The following is an 18,771-nucleotide window of genomic DNA, read 5'->3' as shown; positions in this document are numbered from 1 at the left end:
GGCTCTGAACTGAGGTTCCGGGAGAGTCGTGCTGCTTTGCTGAGAGCTGTGCCGGGTCCCCTCACCCTGGCCGCCCCCCACCCCCAGCCTCTGACAGCGAGCTGCACCCCATGGCGGGAGTAGTGCTTTGTGTGGGCCGTGGAGCCGTGTTTGTGACGTGAGCCCAGCAGGTGTTGGTGCAAGGTGCCATGGTACTGAACGTGTCGGCCTCAGAGAAACGAGGTGCGTGTGTCGCTTGGATGGTACACCTTATCTGGGGTCTGGTCAGCAAAGCCCACACCGCTTCTCGTTATGAAAGATAACTTCATCATCGTGTCCTGTCCTAGTTATAAAACACACGCCGTCACTCACGGGTTACATGACCTTTGTCTCATCCGTGTGCCTGTTCCCCAGGGGATTTAGCATATTTCTGAATGTCTTTTTCCTCTGACTCTTATTTTAAGGCTGGGAAGCATGGCACATCAGTTTCTGGTATAGAGGTATTTAAAAAATCGCCCTTGGGGTCTAGAATGATCTTCGAGGGAGGAGGTCAAGTCCCAGCCAAGCAGCCGAGAGTTGCTGGCTGACCATGGCGGGCCCAGCGCTCGTCCCTTTACTCCGCAGGGACGGCAGCCCCGCCCTTGTTTCTCGAGTAGCTCTCTGTAAACGGAGATCGCAGATCCTAAGGGTGGACAAAGCGATGACAGAGATTGCAGTATCTCCAAGCAGAGGAGGGAAATACGTCACAACAGAAAGCAGACGAGTCTTCTGTTTGCTTCTGGGCAGTGGTTTGGGGCCGTAGAATCTGGGCACACAGAATACACCTCATTGCCCCAGGATATCAGCTTCTGCCTCAGCCTCTGCAGAACAGAGCTGGGTGCCTCGGGTAGACTTAGGATGCAGAGAAACGCACGGCACTTGAGAGGCCCGCCGCCTTCGATCTCTCGGGTTTCAGGCCTTGGAGCGAAGGGCCAGTAGAAGACGACCTCGTGCCCTGGCGGTTAGCTGTTGCGAGGACTCAGCAGCTATCGTGGTGATCTCTGGTTGCGGTGAAGTTGAACCACACGGGTGGTTCTGTTGATTCTTAGAAAGTGCTCTGATGAGTAGTCACAAACGAAGGAGAGCGGCCGTCTGCCTGAGGCCGTTCTCAGTGGCCAGCAGGGAAAGGCAGTTCCTAGACCGAGCAAGAAGGGAGCGTATTTGTTCGAGAAACCGAGCTCCAGAGAGGGCAGGAGTGGCGCTGGCCCCGGCGTCTCCAGTCTGGTCTCCGCATCCTGTGCTCGCCCTGCCCTGCACAGCTTCCAGGGGCGCTGCCCTCTCCTCTCCCACGGGCAGGGGCCTTCTTCACGTGACAGAACAGTCACCCCCAGAGAAGAAGGGGGTGCTGGTGTTCCTGCCTGGGGTGATAACGCAGGGATCTGGCTCCGTGTGGGGTCTTCAAGGTCACCAACTAGCCTGATAGGGGAGGGAGCTGGAAGCAGACAGAGACCTGGGCCGGCCGCCCAGCTGGGGTCTCCTCTGCCCTCGCGCTCACTTCTCGCGTCTCTCTCGGCGGCATCTAAGAGATGCATCGTTCTCCCTCCATTGCCTTATCGCCCTTTCAGCAGGGCGCTGGGCCTGCACTGTGAAACCCAGAAGTAATCCATACTAGAGAAAGCTGTTGATAAAAGCCAACGACCATTGCAGGTGAAGTCAGAAGGGTGTGCACCAGTCCCCAGATGATGGAATTACCAGACTATTTTTAACCCTATGTTCCTGTGTACAGTGAGTGTCTGTTTCATATGAAAAACAAACTCTCTGCCAAGTGCCCTGGACTCAGTAGCTGTTTAGTTCACTTCAGAGTGTGGGGATCGGAAAGCCCTGTTGGCCCGGCACCAGTGCCATCCCCGCCCCTCTGCCAGGCCAGGCGGGCAGGACTTGGGCCTTGACCGTGCTGTCAGGGTTCAGGTCTTTCCCTGCTCTGTCTGCCGAGGAGGTGTCTGTCTTGCTCGTATGGCTCCTATGGCTCACAGACGTGTTTGCATAAGATAGAGCCGCTGTCCTCGAGGAGAACTTGTCCCCAGGAAACACAAAGTGGCACTTAATTCAGCACACTGGCGGTCGGTCCCGCCCAGCGAGGCCCTCCTCTCCCCTCCGTCCAGCATTGGCCTCCTGTGTCAGGGGGACGGCAGTTCCAGTGGACTTGGCTGCTTTTTTATTTATGAGTAGCTTTGCTTATTTGAACTAGAGAAGTTTGCCCCTTTTTAACTCTACTTGAGCTATTAAGATATTTGTTGCATCCTCTGGTAGAATTATCCTGGATAGTTACAATATCTGTTATTCCCCAGAAGCCTCAGGGTGACTTAAGGAACACTTACTTGAGATCCTGTGTGAAACGTTTTGAGCTTTAATTGTCCGTAGACTTCATAGTCTTAAGAAAAGTCTAATACTATTTCAATATGTTGAAGAGCTGTTACGTATCTTTAGAAGTAAAAGATTCGACGACGTGTTCTGTAGAAATGATTATGGAAAATGACTTGGGGTGTCGGGGCGCGTGTGGTGAGCAGCCCCGTCTCCTCTCCGAGGCTCTCCCTGTCAAAGTAATAGGGTGTCTTAGAAAGGCTTGGAGGTAAACAGCACAAAGCAGTAAGATAAGATTCGTGAAGCTTCTTTGTTCTCTCTTACATAGCCATGTTCCCAGTAGACAGAATCATTTGCAAAGATGGTAATGTGGTAAAGTTCCAGTTCGCCTATTTTAAAATCAGGCCTACAGAATATTTCTGATCTCACGAGGGCCCTGGGACTCCTCCCTGCCTCCTGCCCCACGGTAGCTGTCAGCGCAGGGCATCTTAGGCTCACACTCCGTCTGGGGTCCTGGTAGAAACTGTCCGGGTTGAAATTTTCTGGATTTGAAGCCTGTGGGTTAAACCACAGAATGACCCAATGTCTGAATTTAGCAAATACCTAGTTAGCTAACTAGCAACGTGGAAGAGAAACAGCCAAAATCCAGTCCACTACTTGCTTGCTACAGTAGACCATTCCTAGTGTTAAAAATCCACATTGTTCTCGGTGTTGGTGGTGTGAACGCTGAACGTTTGTGAAGCTCCCACGGAGGCAGGCTTCTCTGTTCAGACCCGGTCTAGTTTCCTCTTTCTCCATATTTTCCCTCATCGTTTAGAAAGAGAAGAGCGAGTATGTTTTCGCTTGAATGTCCTAGCTTGGATACAAAGGCTCTGCTGGGTTTTTTTAAAGTGGGTAATAATTCTTTAATTCTGCGAGGAGATGATTCTACAGAGAACCTTGTCGAGTCCGTCAGCATTCTATTGTTCAGGAGTGCTTCATGACATGTACCAAACTACCGTTAAGTGGATGGTTTAGAAGATTAAAGGGAAATAATGAGATATGTGCTACTGTGCTTGTGAAAGTGTATAGAGCGAGTACTCTGCTAACTTGCTTCCTGTATGCGTGTGATCGAGTCTTTCACTATGACTGTCTGGTTATTTGTAGGCATGAGTTGCTCGAGGAAGCCCGGAGACAAGGTTTACCTTTTGCACAATGGGATGGGCCAACTGTTGTCGTCTGGCTGGAGGTATAGCCGTCTTTCAATCCTGGATCAAGTATGTGACTCATGTGAACGTGTTAATCCATTTCACACAGTGTGCATAACCTTCTGGCCTCAACATTTCCTGTCTCTAGCTCTGGGTTGGGATGCCAGCCTGGTATGTGGCCGCTTGCCGAGCCAACATGAAAAGCGGGGCTATCATGTCCACCCTGTCAGACACGGAGATCCAGCGTGAGATCGGCATCAGCAACCCTCTGCACAGGCTGAAGCTGAGGCTGGCCATTCAGGCTATCACGTCCCTCACGAGTCCGTCAGCCCCTCCTACGTCAAGAACGGTGCGTCTCCCTGAAAGCAGTTTATCCCCTCCTGACGTTGCTTCTCCAAGTCTTCGTAAACACACCCAGGGCTCCGGTTTAAAATTTCAGCCTGCAGAAACGTCACAGCTTCTAACGGGTGAAAACTGAGTGGTTAAAAATACTTTATTGAATGCTTTTTTAACAGCCTGGCTTCAGTGGCTGCATTGTAACGTAGAAGTAGGAGTTTCTGAAAACAACAGTAGCGATCACAAATTTAGACATAAATTCATGAAAAGTGAAGGGAAAAAAGCCTCGATCCCCAGTTGCGCTATAAGCAGTATTTTACTCTAATGTGACGTTGGGCCCCTTGGTGCTTCCATTTTGGGCGCTGAGGGCCCTGGGAGCTCAGGGTTCTGAGCAGTCCATTAGCCTGCGTGTGCGCAGGCACCAGGCATTACCTGTGCTCATCCGGTTTGCTCCCCGTGGGGAGACCTCGAACGTCCTTAAAGAGGGTCCTCCTATTTGAAACGTTAAAAACTAATCTAATGAAAACATTAGCGGTTACTGGGAGATAAGGGCAGGCCAACGCCTCATTTCTAAAGTGCAGACTCTTTTCATTGGCCCAGTGCCCACTCTCTGCTTTTAGCTTTTGTTTACTCTCGAGAGAAAAACCCTGATTAAGAAACCAAGAGCCTCACAGGCATGCTTCTCTGAGTAGCAGGTCAGGGCCCGATTCAGGCCTCAGTTCCTTTGCACAAAAAGTGTTAAGAGCCTTTTTTGTTTGTTTGTTTGATTTTGTCTCTTAGTAAAGAGTTGTGGTAGCGACAGTCAGCCTGTGTTCTCACCTGTCGCACAGACAGCTCTTCTCCCAGTGGAAAGTTTTGTCGCAGTATCCGATCTGGTCCCTGTTCCCCCATCATTTCACATGAGAGTGGCCTTTCTGCAAGTGAAGGCGCTGGGGTGGTTTTCCCCAAGTGTTTATCAACTGTCTTGAGAAAGCTCGCGTCCTGCGAGCTGAGGTTAATGGCCAGTGGTGAAGAGCCCGTCCCCCGGGAAGCTCTGCGTTGAGAGCCGCGGGGCCTGGCTGTCCGCGGCTGCAGTGACGGGGACCGGACGTGGGGCCGGTGTTCCGGTACAGTTGCGATTGGGCCTTCTTTTGGACACACTCAGTCCAGCTCCCTGCCTCTTGAGCCCCCCGGCGAGGTTGTGCAGGCCGAGAGGCCCCGTCCTGGGAGCGCCTGCCCCGAGCCGTCTCCCCCAGTCCGGAGCTCGGCTGCGTGGGCTTCCTGGGCTGAGGCCCTTTCCCATGGGGTGGGTTGATGGGCACTGGAGAATTACTCACACTTTGAGAGGCGCAAAATGTATTTTCTTCTCTTTATATTTCACATACCTCAGGGGGTCAGCAGGGCAGATCCAGCTCTAGGAATCATGGGCTCTTCTCGTGTGGCTGACCACACAGCATTAATTAGGTGTGGTCACTCTTTAAGAAGGGCGAGCTGGTCGATGTTCTCTCCTTTTCTACGTGGGCATCTCAAATGAGAAGAGGGGGAGACGGGCCTCGCCTCCCCTGCTCCTCCTGTGTGCCCGTGGCTCACGTGTCTGCCACCTTCCTCTCTGTCACTGCTTCCCTTGCCCTGGATGTGGTGGTCCCTGGGTCACCGTAGACCACAGGAAATGTCTGGTTAATGCATGAGGAGATGGAAACACTCGCGGCCTCGCCACAAATGGTCAGTCCCGCCCCGAGCCTGTCCTCCTCCCAGGGCACCCCACTTACAAGCGGCGCCATTCCCGGCCTTTTTGTGGGAAACAGAAAGGTCATTTTACACTCAGTTGTTCCTGATAAGTATTTCCGCTAGGTATTAGTCAAATGTATAAAATAGGATCCGTATTTTGTCTTATTTTCGATTTTTCCAGGAACTTTACATTGGTAGGCCCTCTCTCTTTAGAGTAGGTTGAATTCACACCTCCTTTAGGGAGAGGCCTCGGCCGAACACTCCATTTTGAGGGTCTGGCCCATTTTCTCCCTCGCTGAGTGTGCTTGCCGGGGGGGCCTCGGCTCCTGCACGAGAAGCTGGGATTGTTGTTTTGCATGCGTTTTGCATGATACCTTGATTTCTCGAACTTTCCCCTCCGTCTCGCTGCACCTTCTGAAGTTGATCTGCTTGCCTTACTAAGCTCACCGATACTAACAGCCGTGTTCTTTTCATTCCTAACCACGTAACATCAGGAGGATGAGGAGGGAAGCTGGGCTCAGGTTGGAGACTTTCTATACTATATTCTTCACTATATGTACAGCAACAAAAAGAATTGGCGCATGAAAACTCGTAATTTACTTTTCTTGACATTTTTAACATCTTAACTTTTTCAGAATATTGTTAACGATTTGAAAGCATTAGGCGGAAGCAGAGCGTAGAGTTAAAGAGCACGTCTCATGGACAATTTTGAACCTCTCTTCCGTGGGGCCGTGGTGTCAGTTCTGGTTAGCGTAGACGGCTCTGTGTAGCGGACCGGCTTCTGGACGCAGTCCTGGGGCTTCGGCGGCTCCTGACATTGCGGATTTAAGTACCCGCTTGGGTAACTTAACCGCAAGGTCTGCCGGTGGGAAAACTGAATTCTGAGAACTTTCCAGCACAGGAGTTGCTGTGGAGACGTCACGTCCGGGTCTTCGTGTTGGTGTTTTACTAAGTGCTGATCAAAAGGCTTTCTTACTAATGGAATTCTCAGAAATTAAGCCTCTTCTTGCTTAATGTACTTTTCCGTTTTCAGCTCCCCAGCTCTTCAGCTCACAAAAAGCTGCCACACGTGTCTTGCAGCCTTCCTCTGAGACAGCTCGACTAACACAGCGATGTCCCTGCCTGTGACCCCACCAGCGTTGCTGTGTGACATGCCGCACTTTAGGGACCCGCACAGCCGCGCGGTGTGAGCAGGCGGCGTCTCCCGAGGCTCTTGCTGAGGGCGGAGCGCTCAGGGTCCTCACGGGATCCTTGTATGTCTGAAAAGAATCAGGATAGTTTCAAATCAGAATTTTCCTGAGTACAAGTTGTTGGTTGAAATGCCAGTTTCCCTCTGTTTGTATTCCCAACGTAAAGCCAATTCTCTCTCTCTTTTTAACAAAAGAAGAGAGAAGCTATAATATGATGGTGTGAGCCCTCTGCTCCTGATTTGGGCCTTCTGTGCTGCTACGCCAGATAAGTATCCTCATTAATGATTTAACCTGGCCAGCTAGCTCTTTACAAGGCCACTAATGACCATCAGTGAATTAAAAAGGGTGCATTTCGTAATTACTTAAATGTCGGTGTATTTCACACTAGGAAGCAGAACTTTGTCAGCACTTGAGTAGGAAATTCCCTGTGTCAGGGGCACGAGGTGTAAATTAAATAAGCGGAATGTTTGCTCTCTGCAGTAGAAATGCAAACACGGGTGAGCTGTGCCCGCGGCAGCAGAGTTAGCCAACACTCAGTGTTCCTAGTAAGCAAGAGCTGCTCTCGCTGTCGCCTCCCCTAGATGAGAGGAGTGAAGAGGCTTCCTGGGCTCTGTGAGGCCGCCCGGTCTGCTGAGGGCCGCGGTCACACAGTGTTCCTCTCCTGTGCCCTTACCTCGTGGCCAGCTCTGAAGCCGAGGGGAGGTTCAAGGTTTCCTCGGGCCCTCGGGAAGAAAGCATCAAGGTGTGGTGAGAGCCGTGGGTGCCTTCATTTAGCAAGTGGCACATGTGGGCTGTCTGTGGGAGGCTGTGTTGCTTGCTGCAGACACAGGAGTGAGCGGGACAGCCACAGTCCCTGCCGCCGGCCCTCACAGTTTACAGAGATCACAGAAGTGTGTTTGTGATCATTTCAGTGGTGGATTAGCAGGCCCTGGGCAGTGGCTGCCTCTTCTGGCCCAGGTGTTGTCCGATGATGGAGATCCGTGTCAAGGGCTTTTTCAGAAGGCTCTGATGGCGGCCCGGGAGATGGAGGGCTCCCTGGACTGGGCCTGATCCTCAGTCGCTGACCTACGTTATCTGACGCTGGACCACTTAAGAAGTGTGACTAGAGTGTATGATGAGTAAACAAAAAGGAGGAGGGTTCCGCTTCCATGGAATTCTCTTATTTAGAAATCTTTGCGTTGTGTGCCCATTTAAGAATACGTAATCACAGGCAAGGAAATGAGACCAGATGCTCATGCGTAAGTCTCAGGCATATGAGATGAGAGTAAGGTTTGAAAGAGTGAAAAACATGACAGTGTGATGATTTCCCGAAAATATTTGATGTTTTTCCCACTCATGGTTGCTTAGAGAAAATAGTGAAAATGTTTTTTTCTGTTCGAATTTGAGCATTCTTGTTGGAGTGTGAGTCATTTCTTCCAGCTTGATTGGTGTAAGTGATAAATTAGACCAGAGGCCTTGTTTTCAAGGCAGAGCACGGTGGTAGTTGAGAGGGACTGTGTCCAGGGATTCTGTGATGGGACTGCAGAAGGCCTGCGGGCGCAGCTGGTCTTGGACAAAGGGGCAGCGAGTGCCTTTTTTGGATATGTCTGTAGATACATATAATGTGTGTGCTTATTTTTCATTGTACAAAGCTTGGCTGTATTCTGTTAGATTTATCCCTAAGGATTTCATGACTTTGATGACATTGTGAATGGCATTTTGTAAATTTCAGTTTCCAGTTCACTTCTGGTATTTAGAAACCCAGCTCGTGTTTGTGTCCTGGTCTTGTGTCCTGCTGCTTTGCTAAGCTCGCTGTAGTTCTCACAGCCAGTTTGTAGGTGCATTTTCTATGTTGCTAATCAGGTCATCTGCAAATAAAGACAGGTTTTTTTTTCCCAATTCCTATGCTTTTGATTTCTTTTTCTTGCCTTGTTACCGTGGCTAGGAGTTCCACCGCAGCGCTGAATAAAATTAGTGAGAGCAGACCCTTTGTTCCTGATCTCAGGAAGAATACATTGTCTTTCACCGTTAAGTGTGATGTCAGCCCTGTGTTTGCTGTAGATGCCCCTTATCAGGTTGAGGCAGTTTTCTTCCATTGCTAGATTGCTGAGATTTCCATAAATGAATGATGAATTTTGTCAAATGCCTTTTCTGCATCTTTTGAGATGATATAGTGGTATTTCTTTTGAATCCATTGATAGGATGAATGTCATTGATTTTTCAAGTGTTGACCCAACCTTATGTTCGTAGGATGAACCTCACTTGTCGTGATAGCTTATTCTTTTAATTTATTATTGATTTAATTTGCTCATATTTTGTCCAGGAATTTTGCATCTGTGTCTATGAGAGATACTGGTCTGTAGTTTTCTTGTAATGTGTTTGTCTGGTTTTGGTATCAGGGTAGTGCTGGCTTCATAGGATGAGTTAGGCATTTCTTCTCCATTTTTTTGGGAATAATAGTGTAGAATTGGTATTTTTTCCATAAATATTTGGTAAGATTCACCAGTGAAGACATTTAAGGTAAAGATTTTATGTGTATGTGAGAGAAAGTTTATAACTGCAAATTTGAGTCCTGATAAGATACAACTTATCTCTTTCTTATGAGTTGCTCTCACAGATTATGTCTTTTGCCCATTTTATCTAAGTTGCTTACAGTTGTTCACAGTTTTCCCTTTCAGTGTCTATGTCCTATCGTACATCCCCTCTTTCATTCTTGATATTGGTAATGTACATCTTTTCTTTTTTCTTAGTCACTCTGTCTAGGGCTTAGTCAATTTTACTGATATTTATGAAGAACCAGATTTTAGTTTCATAGTTTTATTTTTCTTGTTTCTGTTTCATTGATTTCTGCTCTTTTATTTTCTTCCTTCTGCTTGCTTTGGATTTCATTTGTTCTTCTTTTTCAAGTTTTTTAAGGTAGAATCCTACATTGTTGTTTTGAGACCTTCCTTCATTTACGACATAAGTGTTTAATACTATAAATTTCCCTCAAGACACTGCTTTAGCCATGTCCTGCAATTTTTGAATAGATCGTGTTTCACTTTCATTCAGTTAGAAATATTTTCCCATTTCTCTTTTCTTCTTCTTTGGCACGTGGGTTATTTAGCCGTATGCTAATTTCCAAACGCTTGAGAATTTTCTAGATATCTTTTTATTATTGATTTCTAATTTAATTCTGTTGAGGTCAGAGAACATAGTTTGTATGATTTCAGTCCCTTTAGATCTGTTGAGATTTGTCTTGGAGAATCCCATACGCACTTGAAATGAACGTATTCTGCTATTATTGGGTGGGGTGTTCCACGAAACGTCACTTAGGTCAAGCTGGTCAATAGTGTTGTTTAAGGCTTCTGGATCCTTACTGAGGGGGTCTGTCTGCCTGTTTTGGCTTCTTTGTTCAATCAGTGACTGAGTCAGAGGAGGGTTGAGGTCTTGTGACTGTAACTGTGGATTTTTCTGTTTCTCCTTTCAGTTCTGTCAGTTGTGGTCTTGCTTCTCTCTTCTTTTAAAACTATTTTTCGGTTCACTTTTTTTTTAAGATTTTATTTTTCCTTTTTCTCCCCAAAGCCCCCTGGTATGTAATTGTATGTTTTTAGTTGTGGGTCCTTCTAGTTGGGGCATGTGGGACACCACCTCAACATGGCTTGATGAGCAGTGTCATATCCAGGCCCAGGATGCAAACCGGTGAAACCCTGGGCTGCTGAAGCGGAGTGCGCCAAAGTAACCACTCAGCCACGGGGCCGGCCCCTTCAGTTCACTTTTTACACGGATTTTGAAATTAACAGATTTTTTGTTGAGGAAATTTGGAAAACAAAGTGTTAAAATTAAAACCAGCCACAGATATTTTTGTGTACAGTTGGATTGATCCTTCAAACTTGTTCATGAGTCGTGATCATTCTTTGTTGTTATATTATTATACACAAAAATTACTTCAGAAAGATCATGTGTTATCAGCTACATTTTTATTGTGGTTGGGGAAATAGGTTAAATTTATAAACACGAATGAGTCATAGGTTTTCAGTGGTATAATACCTTCTGTTAAAATTCTACTGACAAATTTAAAAGGTAGTACATAGGAGATCAAATTATTTTGAAATGATAAAGAACAGTGTTGTCATTCATTTAAGCTTTAAGGATATGTAATAGGTTAAAAATCCAGTTTAAAGATTATTTAAACTGCCCTTGTGACCTCTTGGGTGTTCTTTTTCCTGAACTGATCGTACTTGCTTGTTGAAAGCAGACGCTCGCCTACGGGGACATGAACCATGATTGGATCGGGAACGAGTGGCTGCCCAGCCTGGGCCTCCCGCAATACCGCAGCTACTTCCTGGAGTGCCTGGTGGACGCGCGCATGCTGGACTATCTCACCAAGAAGGACCTGCGTGGGCAGCTGAAGATGGCGGACAGCTTCCACAGGTCAGTCGTTGCACACAGTTCCTGCTCGTTGGCTAGGAGGCTTTTGACTGTTTCCATCTGTAATTTTGGTTTTTTTGTAAATAGAAAGAGCTTCCAGTGTGGAATTATGTGCCTGCGAAGGCTGAATTATGACCGGAAAGAACTGGAAAGAAAAAGAGAAGAAAGCCAGAATGAAATAAAAGGCTAGTACATTACGTTTAATTGATTTAGCATATTTCTGCTTCCCAGTGTATTAGCAGCCTAAGTGATTTCCTAGTTTCTTTAAATTAAAAAAAATATTTTTTTTATTGTGGTCATAGTAGTTTATAGCATTGTGAAATTTCAGTTGTACATTAATATTTGTCAGACACCATGTGAGTGTGCCGCTTCGCCCCTTGTGGCCACCTTCCACACCCCTTGCCCCTTGTAACCACTAAATTGTTCTCTTTGTCCGTAAGTTAGATTATCTTCTACATAGGAGTGAAATCATCCAGTGTTTGTCTTTCTCCATTTGGCTTATTTCTTTTCACAGGATGCCCTCAAGGTCCATCCATGTGGTTGCGAATGGGACGATTACATCTTTTTTTTTATGGCTGAGTAGTATTCCATTGTGTATTTATATACCCCATACTCTTTATCCAATCATCCGTCGATGGGCACTTGGGCTGCTTCCACATCTTGGCTATTGTGAATAATGCTGCGATGAACATGGGGTACCTAAGTCTCTTTGAATTGTGGATTTCAGGTTTTTTTGATAAATACCCAGTAGTGGGTTAGCTGGGTTGTATGGAATTTCTATTTTTAATTTTTTGAGAAATCTCCGTACTGTTTTCTGCAGTGGCTGCACCGGTTTGCATTCCCACCAGCAGTGGATGAGGGTTCCCTTTTCTCTACAACCTCTCCAACGCTTGTTGTTTTTTGTCTTGGTGATTATAGCCATTCTAATGGGTGTAAGATATCTAAGTGTAGTTTTTTGCTTTTTGGGTTTTTTTTTAAAGACGGGCACCTGAGCTAACATCTGTTGCCAATCTTTTTTTTCTTTTTTCCCCTTCTTCTTCTCCCCAAAGCCTGCCAGTACCTAGTTGTATCCTCCAGTTGCACATCCTTCTGTCTGTGCTATGTGGGATGCCACCTCAGCATGGCTTGATGAGCGGTGCCATATCTCCACCCAGGATCTGAACCAGCGAAACCCTGGGCCTCTAAAGCGGGGCATGGGAACTTAACCACTCGGCCACGGCCCTGGCCCCTAAATGTAGTTTTGATTTGCATTTCCCTGATGATTAGTGATGTTGAGCATCTTTTCATGTGCCTATTGGCCATCCATCTATCTTCTTTGGAAAAATGTCTGTTCGTATCCTCTGCCTACTTTTTGATTGGGTTGTTTGTTTTTTTTGTTGTTCATTTGTGTGAGTTGTTTCTATATTATGGAGATTAACTCCGTGTCGGATATATGATTTGCAAATATTTTCTCCCATTTGGTGGGTTGTTTTTTCATTTTAATCTTGATTTCCTTTGACTTCCAGAAGCTCTTTAGTCTGATGAAGTCCCACTTGTTTATTTTTTTCTTTTGTTTTCCTTGTCTGGGTAGACATGGTATTCAGTAAGATCCTTTTAAGTCTGATGTCAAAGAGTGGACTGCCTGTATTTTCTTCCAGAAGTTTTATGGTTTCAGCTCTTAGCTTCAAGTCTCTGGTCCATTTTGAGTCTATTTTTGTGTATGGAGAAAGGTAGTGGTCTACTTTCGTTGTTTTGCATGTGGCTGTCCAGTTCTCCCAGCACCATTTATTGAAGAGGCTTTCCTTTCTCCATTGTATATTCTTAGCTCCTTTGCCGAAGATTAGCTGTCTGTAGATGTGTGGTTTTATTTCTGGGCTTTCGGTTCTCTTCCATTGATCTGTGTGCCTGTTTTTGTACCAGTACCATGCTGTTTTGATCACTATGGGTCTGTAGTACGTTTTGAAGTCAGGCACTGTGATGCTCCAGCTTTGTTGTTCTTTCTCAGGATTGCTTTGGCTATTCAGGGTCTTTTGTTGACCCATGTGAATTTTAAGATTCTTTGTTCTATGAAGAATGTCATTGGGATTCTGATTGGGATTCCATTGAATCTATAGATTGCTTTAGGTAGAATGGACTTTTTTGTTTTTTAGGAAGATCAGCCCTGAGCTAACTACTGCCAATCCTCTTCTTTTTGCTGAGAAAGACTGGCCCTGAGCTAACATCCATGCCCATCTTCCTCTACTTTGTATGTGGGACGCCTTCTACAGCATGGCTTTTGCCAAGCACTGCCCCGTCCGCACCCAGGATCCGAACCGGTGGACCCCGGGCTGCTGAGAAGCAGAACGTGCGCACTTAACCGCTGCACCACCGGGCCGGCCCCTAGAATGGACATTTTAACTATGCTTATTCTTCCAAATCCATGTGCATGGAATATCTTCCCATTTCTTTTGTCATTATTGATTTCTTTCAGTGATGTCTTATAGTTTTCCTTGTATAGATCTTTTTATTTTTTATTTTTTTATCTCAGTAACATTTGATTATAACATTATATAACTTTCAGATGTACATCATAGCATGTTTCAAATTCTATGTAGATTCCATCATGTTCACCACCCAAAGACTAATTACAAGCCATCACCACACACGTGTGCTTAATCACCCCTTTCACCCTCCCCCTGTTAAGTTTATTCCTAGGTATTTTTTTTTCATGTTGTGAGATTTTTTACTTTATTTTATTTTTTAAAAAAATTTTTATTGAGTTAATGATAGGTTACAATCTTGTGAAATTTCAGTTATGTATTATTGTCTGTCAGTCGTGTTGTAGGTGCAACCCTTCACCCTTTGTGCCCACCCCCCCACCCCCCCTTCCCCTGGTAGCCACTAATCTGTTCTCTTTGCCCACAGGTTTAAATTCCTCATAGGGGTGGAGTCACACAGAGATTGTCTTGTCTATCTGGCTTATTTCACTTAACATAATTCCCTCAGGGTCCATCCATGTTGTTGCAAATGGGACGATTTTGTTCTTTTTTACGGCTGAGTAGTATTCCATTGTATATATGTACCACATCTTCTTTATCCAGTCATCTGTTGATGGGCACTTAGGTTGCTTCCATGTCTTGGCTATTGTAAATAATGCTGCCGTGAACATTGGGGTGCATAGGACTTTTGGAATTGCTGACTTCAAGCTCTTTGGATAGATACCCAGTAGTGGGATGGCTGGATCGTGTGGTAGTTGTATTTTTAATTTTTTGAGGAATCTCCATACTGTTTTCCATAGTGGCTGCACCAGTTTGCATTCCCGCCAGCAGTGTATGAGGGTTCCTTTTTCTCCACAACCTCTCCAACATTTATCACTATTTGTTTCAGTTATTTTTGTCACTCTAATGGGTGTAAGGTAATATCTTAGTGTAGTTTTGATTTGCACTTCCCTGATGATCAGCGATGATGAGCATCTTTTCATGTGCCTATTGGCCATCCATATATCTTCTTGGGAGAAATGTCTGTTCATGTCTCCTGCCCATTTTTTGATCGGGTTGTTTAATTTTTTGTTGTTGAGTTGTGTGAGTTCTTCATCTGTTATGGATATTAAGCCTTTGTCGGATGTATTACTTGGAAATGTTTTTTCCCAGTTAGTGGGTTGTTTTTTTGTTTCACTCCTGTTTTCCCTTGCCTTGAAGAAGCGCTTTCGTCTGATGAAGTCCCATTTGTTTATTCTTTGTATTGTTTCCCTTCTCTGAGAAGACATGGTGTCCGAAAAGATCCCTTTAATACTGATGTCAAAGAGTGTACTTCCTATATTTTCTTCTAGAAGCCTTATGGTTTCAGGTCTTACCTTTAGGTCTTTGATCCATTTTGAGTTCATTTTGGTGAATGGTGAAAAAGAATGGTCCAATTTTCATTCTTTTACATGTGGCTTTCCAGTTTTCCCAGCGCCGTTTGTTGAAGAGACTTTCTTTTCTCCATTGTAGGCCCTCAGCTCCTTTGTCGAAGATTAGCTGTCCATAGATGTGTGGTTTCATTTCTGCACTTTCAGTTCTGTTCCATGGATCTGTGCACCTGTTTTTGTACCAGTACCATGCTGTTTTGATTACTGTAGCTTTGTGGTATGTTTTGAAGTCAGGGATTGTGATGCCTCCAGCTTTGTTCTTCTTTCTCAGGATTGCTTTAGCAATTCAGGGTCTTTTGTTGTCCCATATGAATTTTAGGATTCTTTGTTCTATTTCTGTAAAGATGTCATTGGGATTCTGATTGGGATGGCGTTGAATCTGTAGATTGCTTTAGGTAGAGTGGATATTTTAACTGTTTATTCTTCCAATCCATGTGCATGGAATGTCTTTCCATCTCTTTATGTCGTCATCCATTTCTTTCAGAAAAGCCTTGTAATTTTCATCGTATAGGTCTTTCACTTCCTTAGTTAAATTCACCCTGAGGTATGTTCTTCTTTTTGTTGCGATTATGAATGGTATTGTGTTCTTGAGTTCTTTTTCTGTTAGTTTGTTATTAGAGTATAGAAATGCTACTGATTTATGTAAATTGATTTTATATCCTGCTACTTTGCTGTAGTTGTTGATTACTTCTAAAAGTTTTCCAATGGATTCTTTGGGGTTTTCTATCTATAAGATCACGTCGTCTGCAAATAGCGAGAGTTTCACTTCTTCCGCCCCTATTTGGATTCCTTTTATTCCTTTTTCTTGCCTGATTGCTCTGGCCAGGACCTCCAGTACTATGCTGAATAAGAGTGGTGATAGAGGGCATCCTTGTCTCGTTCCGGTTCTCAGGGGGATGGTGCCCAGTTTTTGCCCATTGAGTATGATGTTGGCTGTGGGTTTGTCATCTATGGCCTTTATTGTGTTGAGGTAGTTCCCGTCTATCCCCATTTTGTTGAGTTTTTATCATAAATGGCTGTTGGATCTTGTCAAATGCTTTCTCTGCATCTATTGAGATGATCATGTGGTTTTTATTCCTCAGTTTGTTGATGTGGTGTATCACATTGATTGATTTGCGGATGCTGAACCATCCCTGTGTCCCTGGTATGAATCCCACCTGATCATGATGTATGATCCTTTTGATGAATTACTGTATTCTGGTTGCCAAAATTTTGTTGAGAATTTTTGCATCTGTGTTCATCAGCGATACTGGCCTGTAGTTCTTTTTCATGCTGTCCTTGTCAGGCTTTGGTATCAGCATGATGTTGGCCTCGTAGAATGTGTTAGGAAGTGTTCCATCCTCCCTAATTTTTTGGAATAGCTTGAAAAGGATAGGTATTAAATCCTCTCTGAAAGTTTGGTAAAATTCCCCAGGAAAGCCATCTGGTCCTGGGGGTTTATTCTTTGGGTGCTTTTGATGGCTGTTTCAGTCTCTTTGCTTGTGACTGGTCTGTTCAGATTGTCTCCTCCTTCTTGAGTGAGCTTTGGGAGGTTGTAGGAGTCCAAGAATTTATCCATTTCCTGTAGGTTATCCATTTTGCTGGCATATAGTTTTTGCGTAGTATTCTCTTATAATCCATTGTATTTCTGTGGAGTCTGTTGTTATTTCTCCTCTTTTATTTCTGATTTTGTTTATTTGAGCTTTCTCTCTGTTTTTCTTTGTAAGTCTGGCTAGGAGTTTGTCAATTTTATTTACCTTCTCAAAGAACAAGCTCTTTGTTTCATTAATCCTTTCTACTGCCTTTTTTGTTTGAATACCATTTATTTCTGCTCTGATTTTTATTATTTCTCTCCTTCTGCTGACTTTTGGCTTTGTTTGTTCTTCTTTCTCTAATTCAGTTAGGTGTAGTTTAAGATTGCTGATTTTCTGGTTTGTTAAGATGTCCCTGAATGGCGATGAATTTTCCTCTTAATAGAGCTTTTACTGCATCCCATATGAGTTGGTATAGCATGCTATCATTTTCATTTGTCTCCAGGTATTTTTGGATTTCTTCTTTAATTTCTTCCATGATCCATTGCTTGTTCAATAGCGTATTGTTTAGTCTCCACATCCTTGTGCCTTTCTCAGCTTCTTCCTTGTAATTAATTTCTAGCCTTATAACATTATGATCGGAGAAGATGCTCGTTATTATTTCAATTTTTTTAAATTTGTAGAGGCTTGCCTTGTTTCCCAACCTATGGTCTATCCTTGAGAATGTTCCATGCACGCTTGAGAAGAATGTGTATTCTGCTGTTTTTGGATGAAGCATTGTATATATATCTATGAAGTCCAACTGTTTTAGCTTTTCGTTTAGCTCCACTGTTTCTCTGTTGATTTCCTGTCTGGATGATCTATCCATTGATGTGAGTGTGGTGTTGAGGTCCCCTACTATTTTTGTGTTATTTTTGATAGCTTCTTTTAGGTTTGTTAATAGTTACTTTATGAACTTTGGTGCTCCTGTGTTGGGGGCATAGATATTTATAAGCGTTATTTCTTCTTGATGAAGTGTCCCTTTGATCATTATATATTGGCCCTCTATGTCTCTCTTTACCTGCCTTATCTTGAAGCCTGTTTTGTCTGATATAAGCATTGCGACCCCTGCTTTCTTTTGTTTGCTATTGGCTTGGAGTGTTGTCTTCCACCCCTTCACTCTGAGCCTGTGTTTGTCCTTGGAGCTGAGGTGTGTTTCCTGGAGGCAACAAATTGTTGGATCTCGTTCTTTAATCTATTTTGCCACTCTGTGTCTTTTTATTGGCGAGTTCAATCCGTTTACGTTGAGGGTGAGTATTGATGCATGAGGGCTTAATGCTGTCATTCTGTTGCTCGTTTTCCGGTTTTCCTGTGTTTCCTTTGTTTCTTGTCCTGTGTGTTTTAGCCTACCCATTGACTTCTGCAGTTTCTTAGGCTGGGTTTCTTAGATTTTTCCTTATTTATGTTTTATGTTTCTGTTCTGTTTTTCAGTTTAGTGGCTACCCTGAAGTTTGTATTCAGAATCTCGTGTATAACATAGTCCATTTTCTGGTGGTCTCTTACTTCCTTAGCCTAGATTGTTTCAGTCCCTTTCCTCCTCCTCTCCGAAATAATTATTTTCATCTCTTATTCCAACTTGTGTTGTGAGTTTGTGGTTAGAGTGATAAGATTATCTTTGCTTTGGTGATTTCCTTCCCTTTATCCTAATGCTATAGTTGAATATTTGCTATCCTATTTAGCTTCTGTCTATTTGTCTCCCTACTCTGTGTTTTGTGACCGCTTACTCCCTTTTTTTCTTTTTTCAGGTATGAGAGCCTTCTTGAGGATTTCTTGTAGTGAAGGTCCTGTGACTACAAAGTCCCTTAGCTTTTGTTTGTCTGGAAAAGATTTAATTTCTCCCTCCTATCTGAAGGATATTTTTCCTGGATAGAGTATTCTTGGCTGAAGATTTTTATCCTTTAAAGTTTTGAATATGTCACTCCAATCTCTCCTAGCTTGTAAGGTTTCTGTCGAGAAATCCGCTGAAGGTCTGATAGGGGTTCCTTTGTAGGTTCTTTTCTTCTGCCTTGCTGCCCTGAGTATTCTTTCTCTGTCCTTCATTTTTGCCATTTTTACTACTATGTACCTTGCAGTAGGTCTTTTTACATTGACAAATGTAGGAGATCTGAAAGCTTCCTCCACACACATTTCTCTCTCAATCCCTAGATTTGGGAAGTTCTCTTCTATGATTTCGTTGAGCACACTTTCTGCTCCATTTTCGTTTTCCACGCCCTCAGGAATTCCGATGA

At 44.4% G+C, this 18,771-nt stretch overlaps 1 protein-coding gene across 13 annotated transcripts in view; it reads left to right on the top strand.

The window, feature by feature from the left end:
* LOC123275616 (liprin-alpha-1-like) overlaps positions 1–18,771 on the top strand; it is a 113,044-nt gene that overhangs the window by 84,755 nt on the left and 9,518 nt on the right. For 7 of the 13 annotated variants that reach the window (XM_070503760.1, XM_070503759.1, XM_070503755.1 and 4 more), the window contains 5 exons: positions 3,466–3,547; positions 3,655–3,855; positions 6,044–6,070; positions 10,956–11,131; positions 11,216–11,313. In XM_070503760.1, coding sequence (XP_070359861.1) covers positions 3,466–3,547; positions 3,655–3,855; positions 6,044–6,070; positions 10,956–11,131; positions 11,216–11,313 — 584 coding nt within the window. Of the gene's footprint in view, positions 1–3,465; positions 3,548–3,654; positions 3,974–6,043; positions 6,071–10,955; positions 11,132–11,215; positions 11,314–18,771 lie in introns of all 13 variants that reach the window. The other 6 variants (XM_070503761.1, XM_070503763.1, XM_070503753.1 and 3 more) reach the window with 3 other exon arrangements.

The sequence above is a fragment of the Equus asinus genome, unplaced genomic scaffold (assembly GCF_041296235.1).
Source record: "Equus asinus isolate D_3611 breed Donkey unplaced genomic scaffold, EquAss-T2T_v2 contig_800, whole genome shotgun sequence".
In the NCBI taxonomy this organism is placed as follows: domain Eukaryota; kingdom Metazoa; phylum Chordata; class Mammalia; order Perissodactyla; family Equidae; genus Equus; species Equus asinus.
This window is presented reverse-complemented; position numbering and strand designations above follow the sequence as displayed.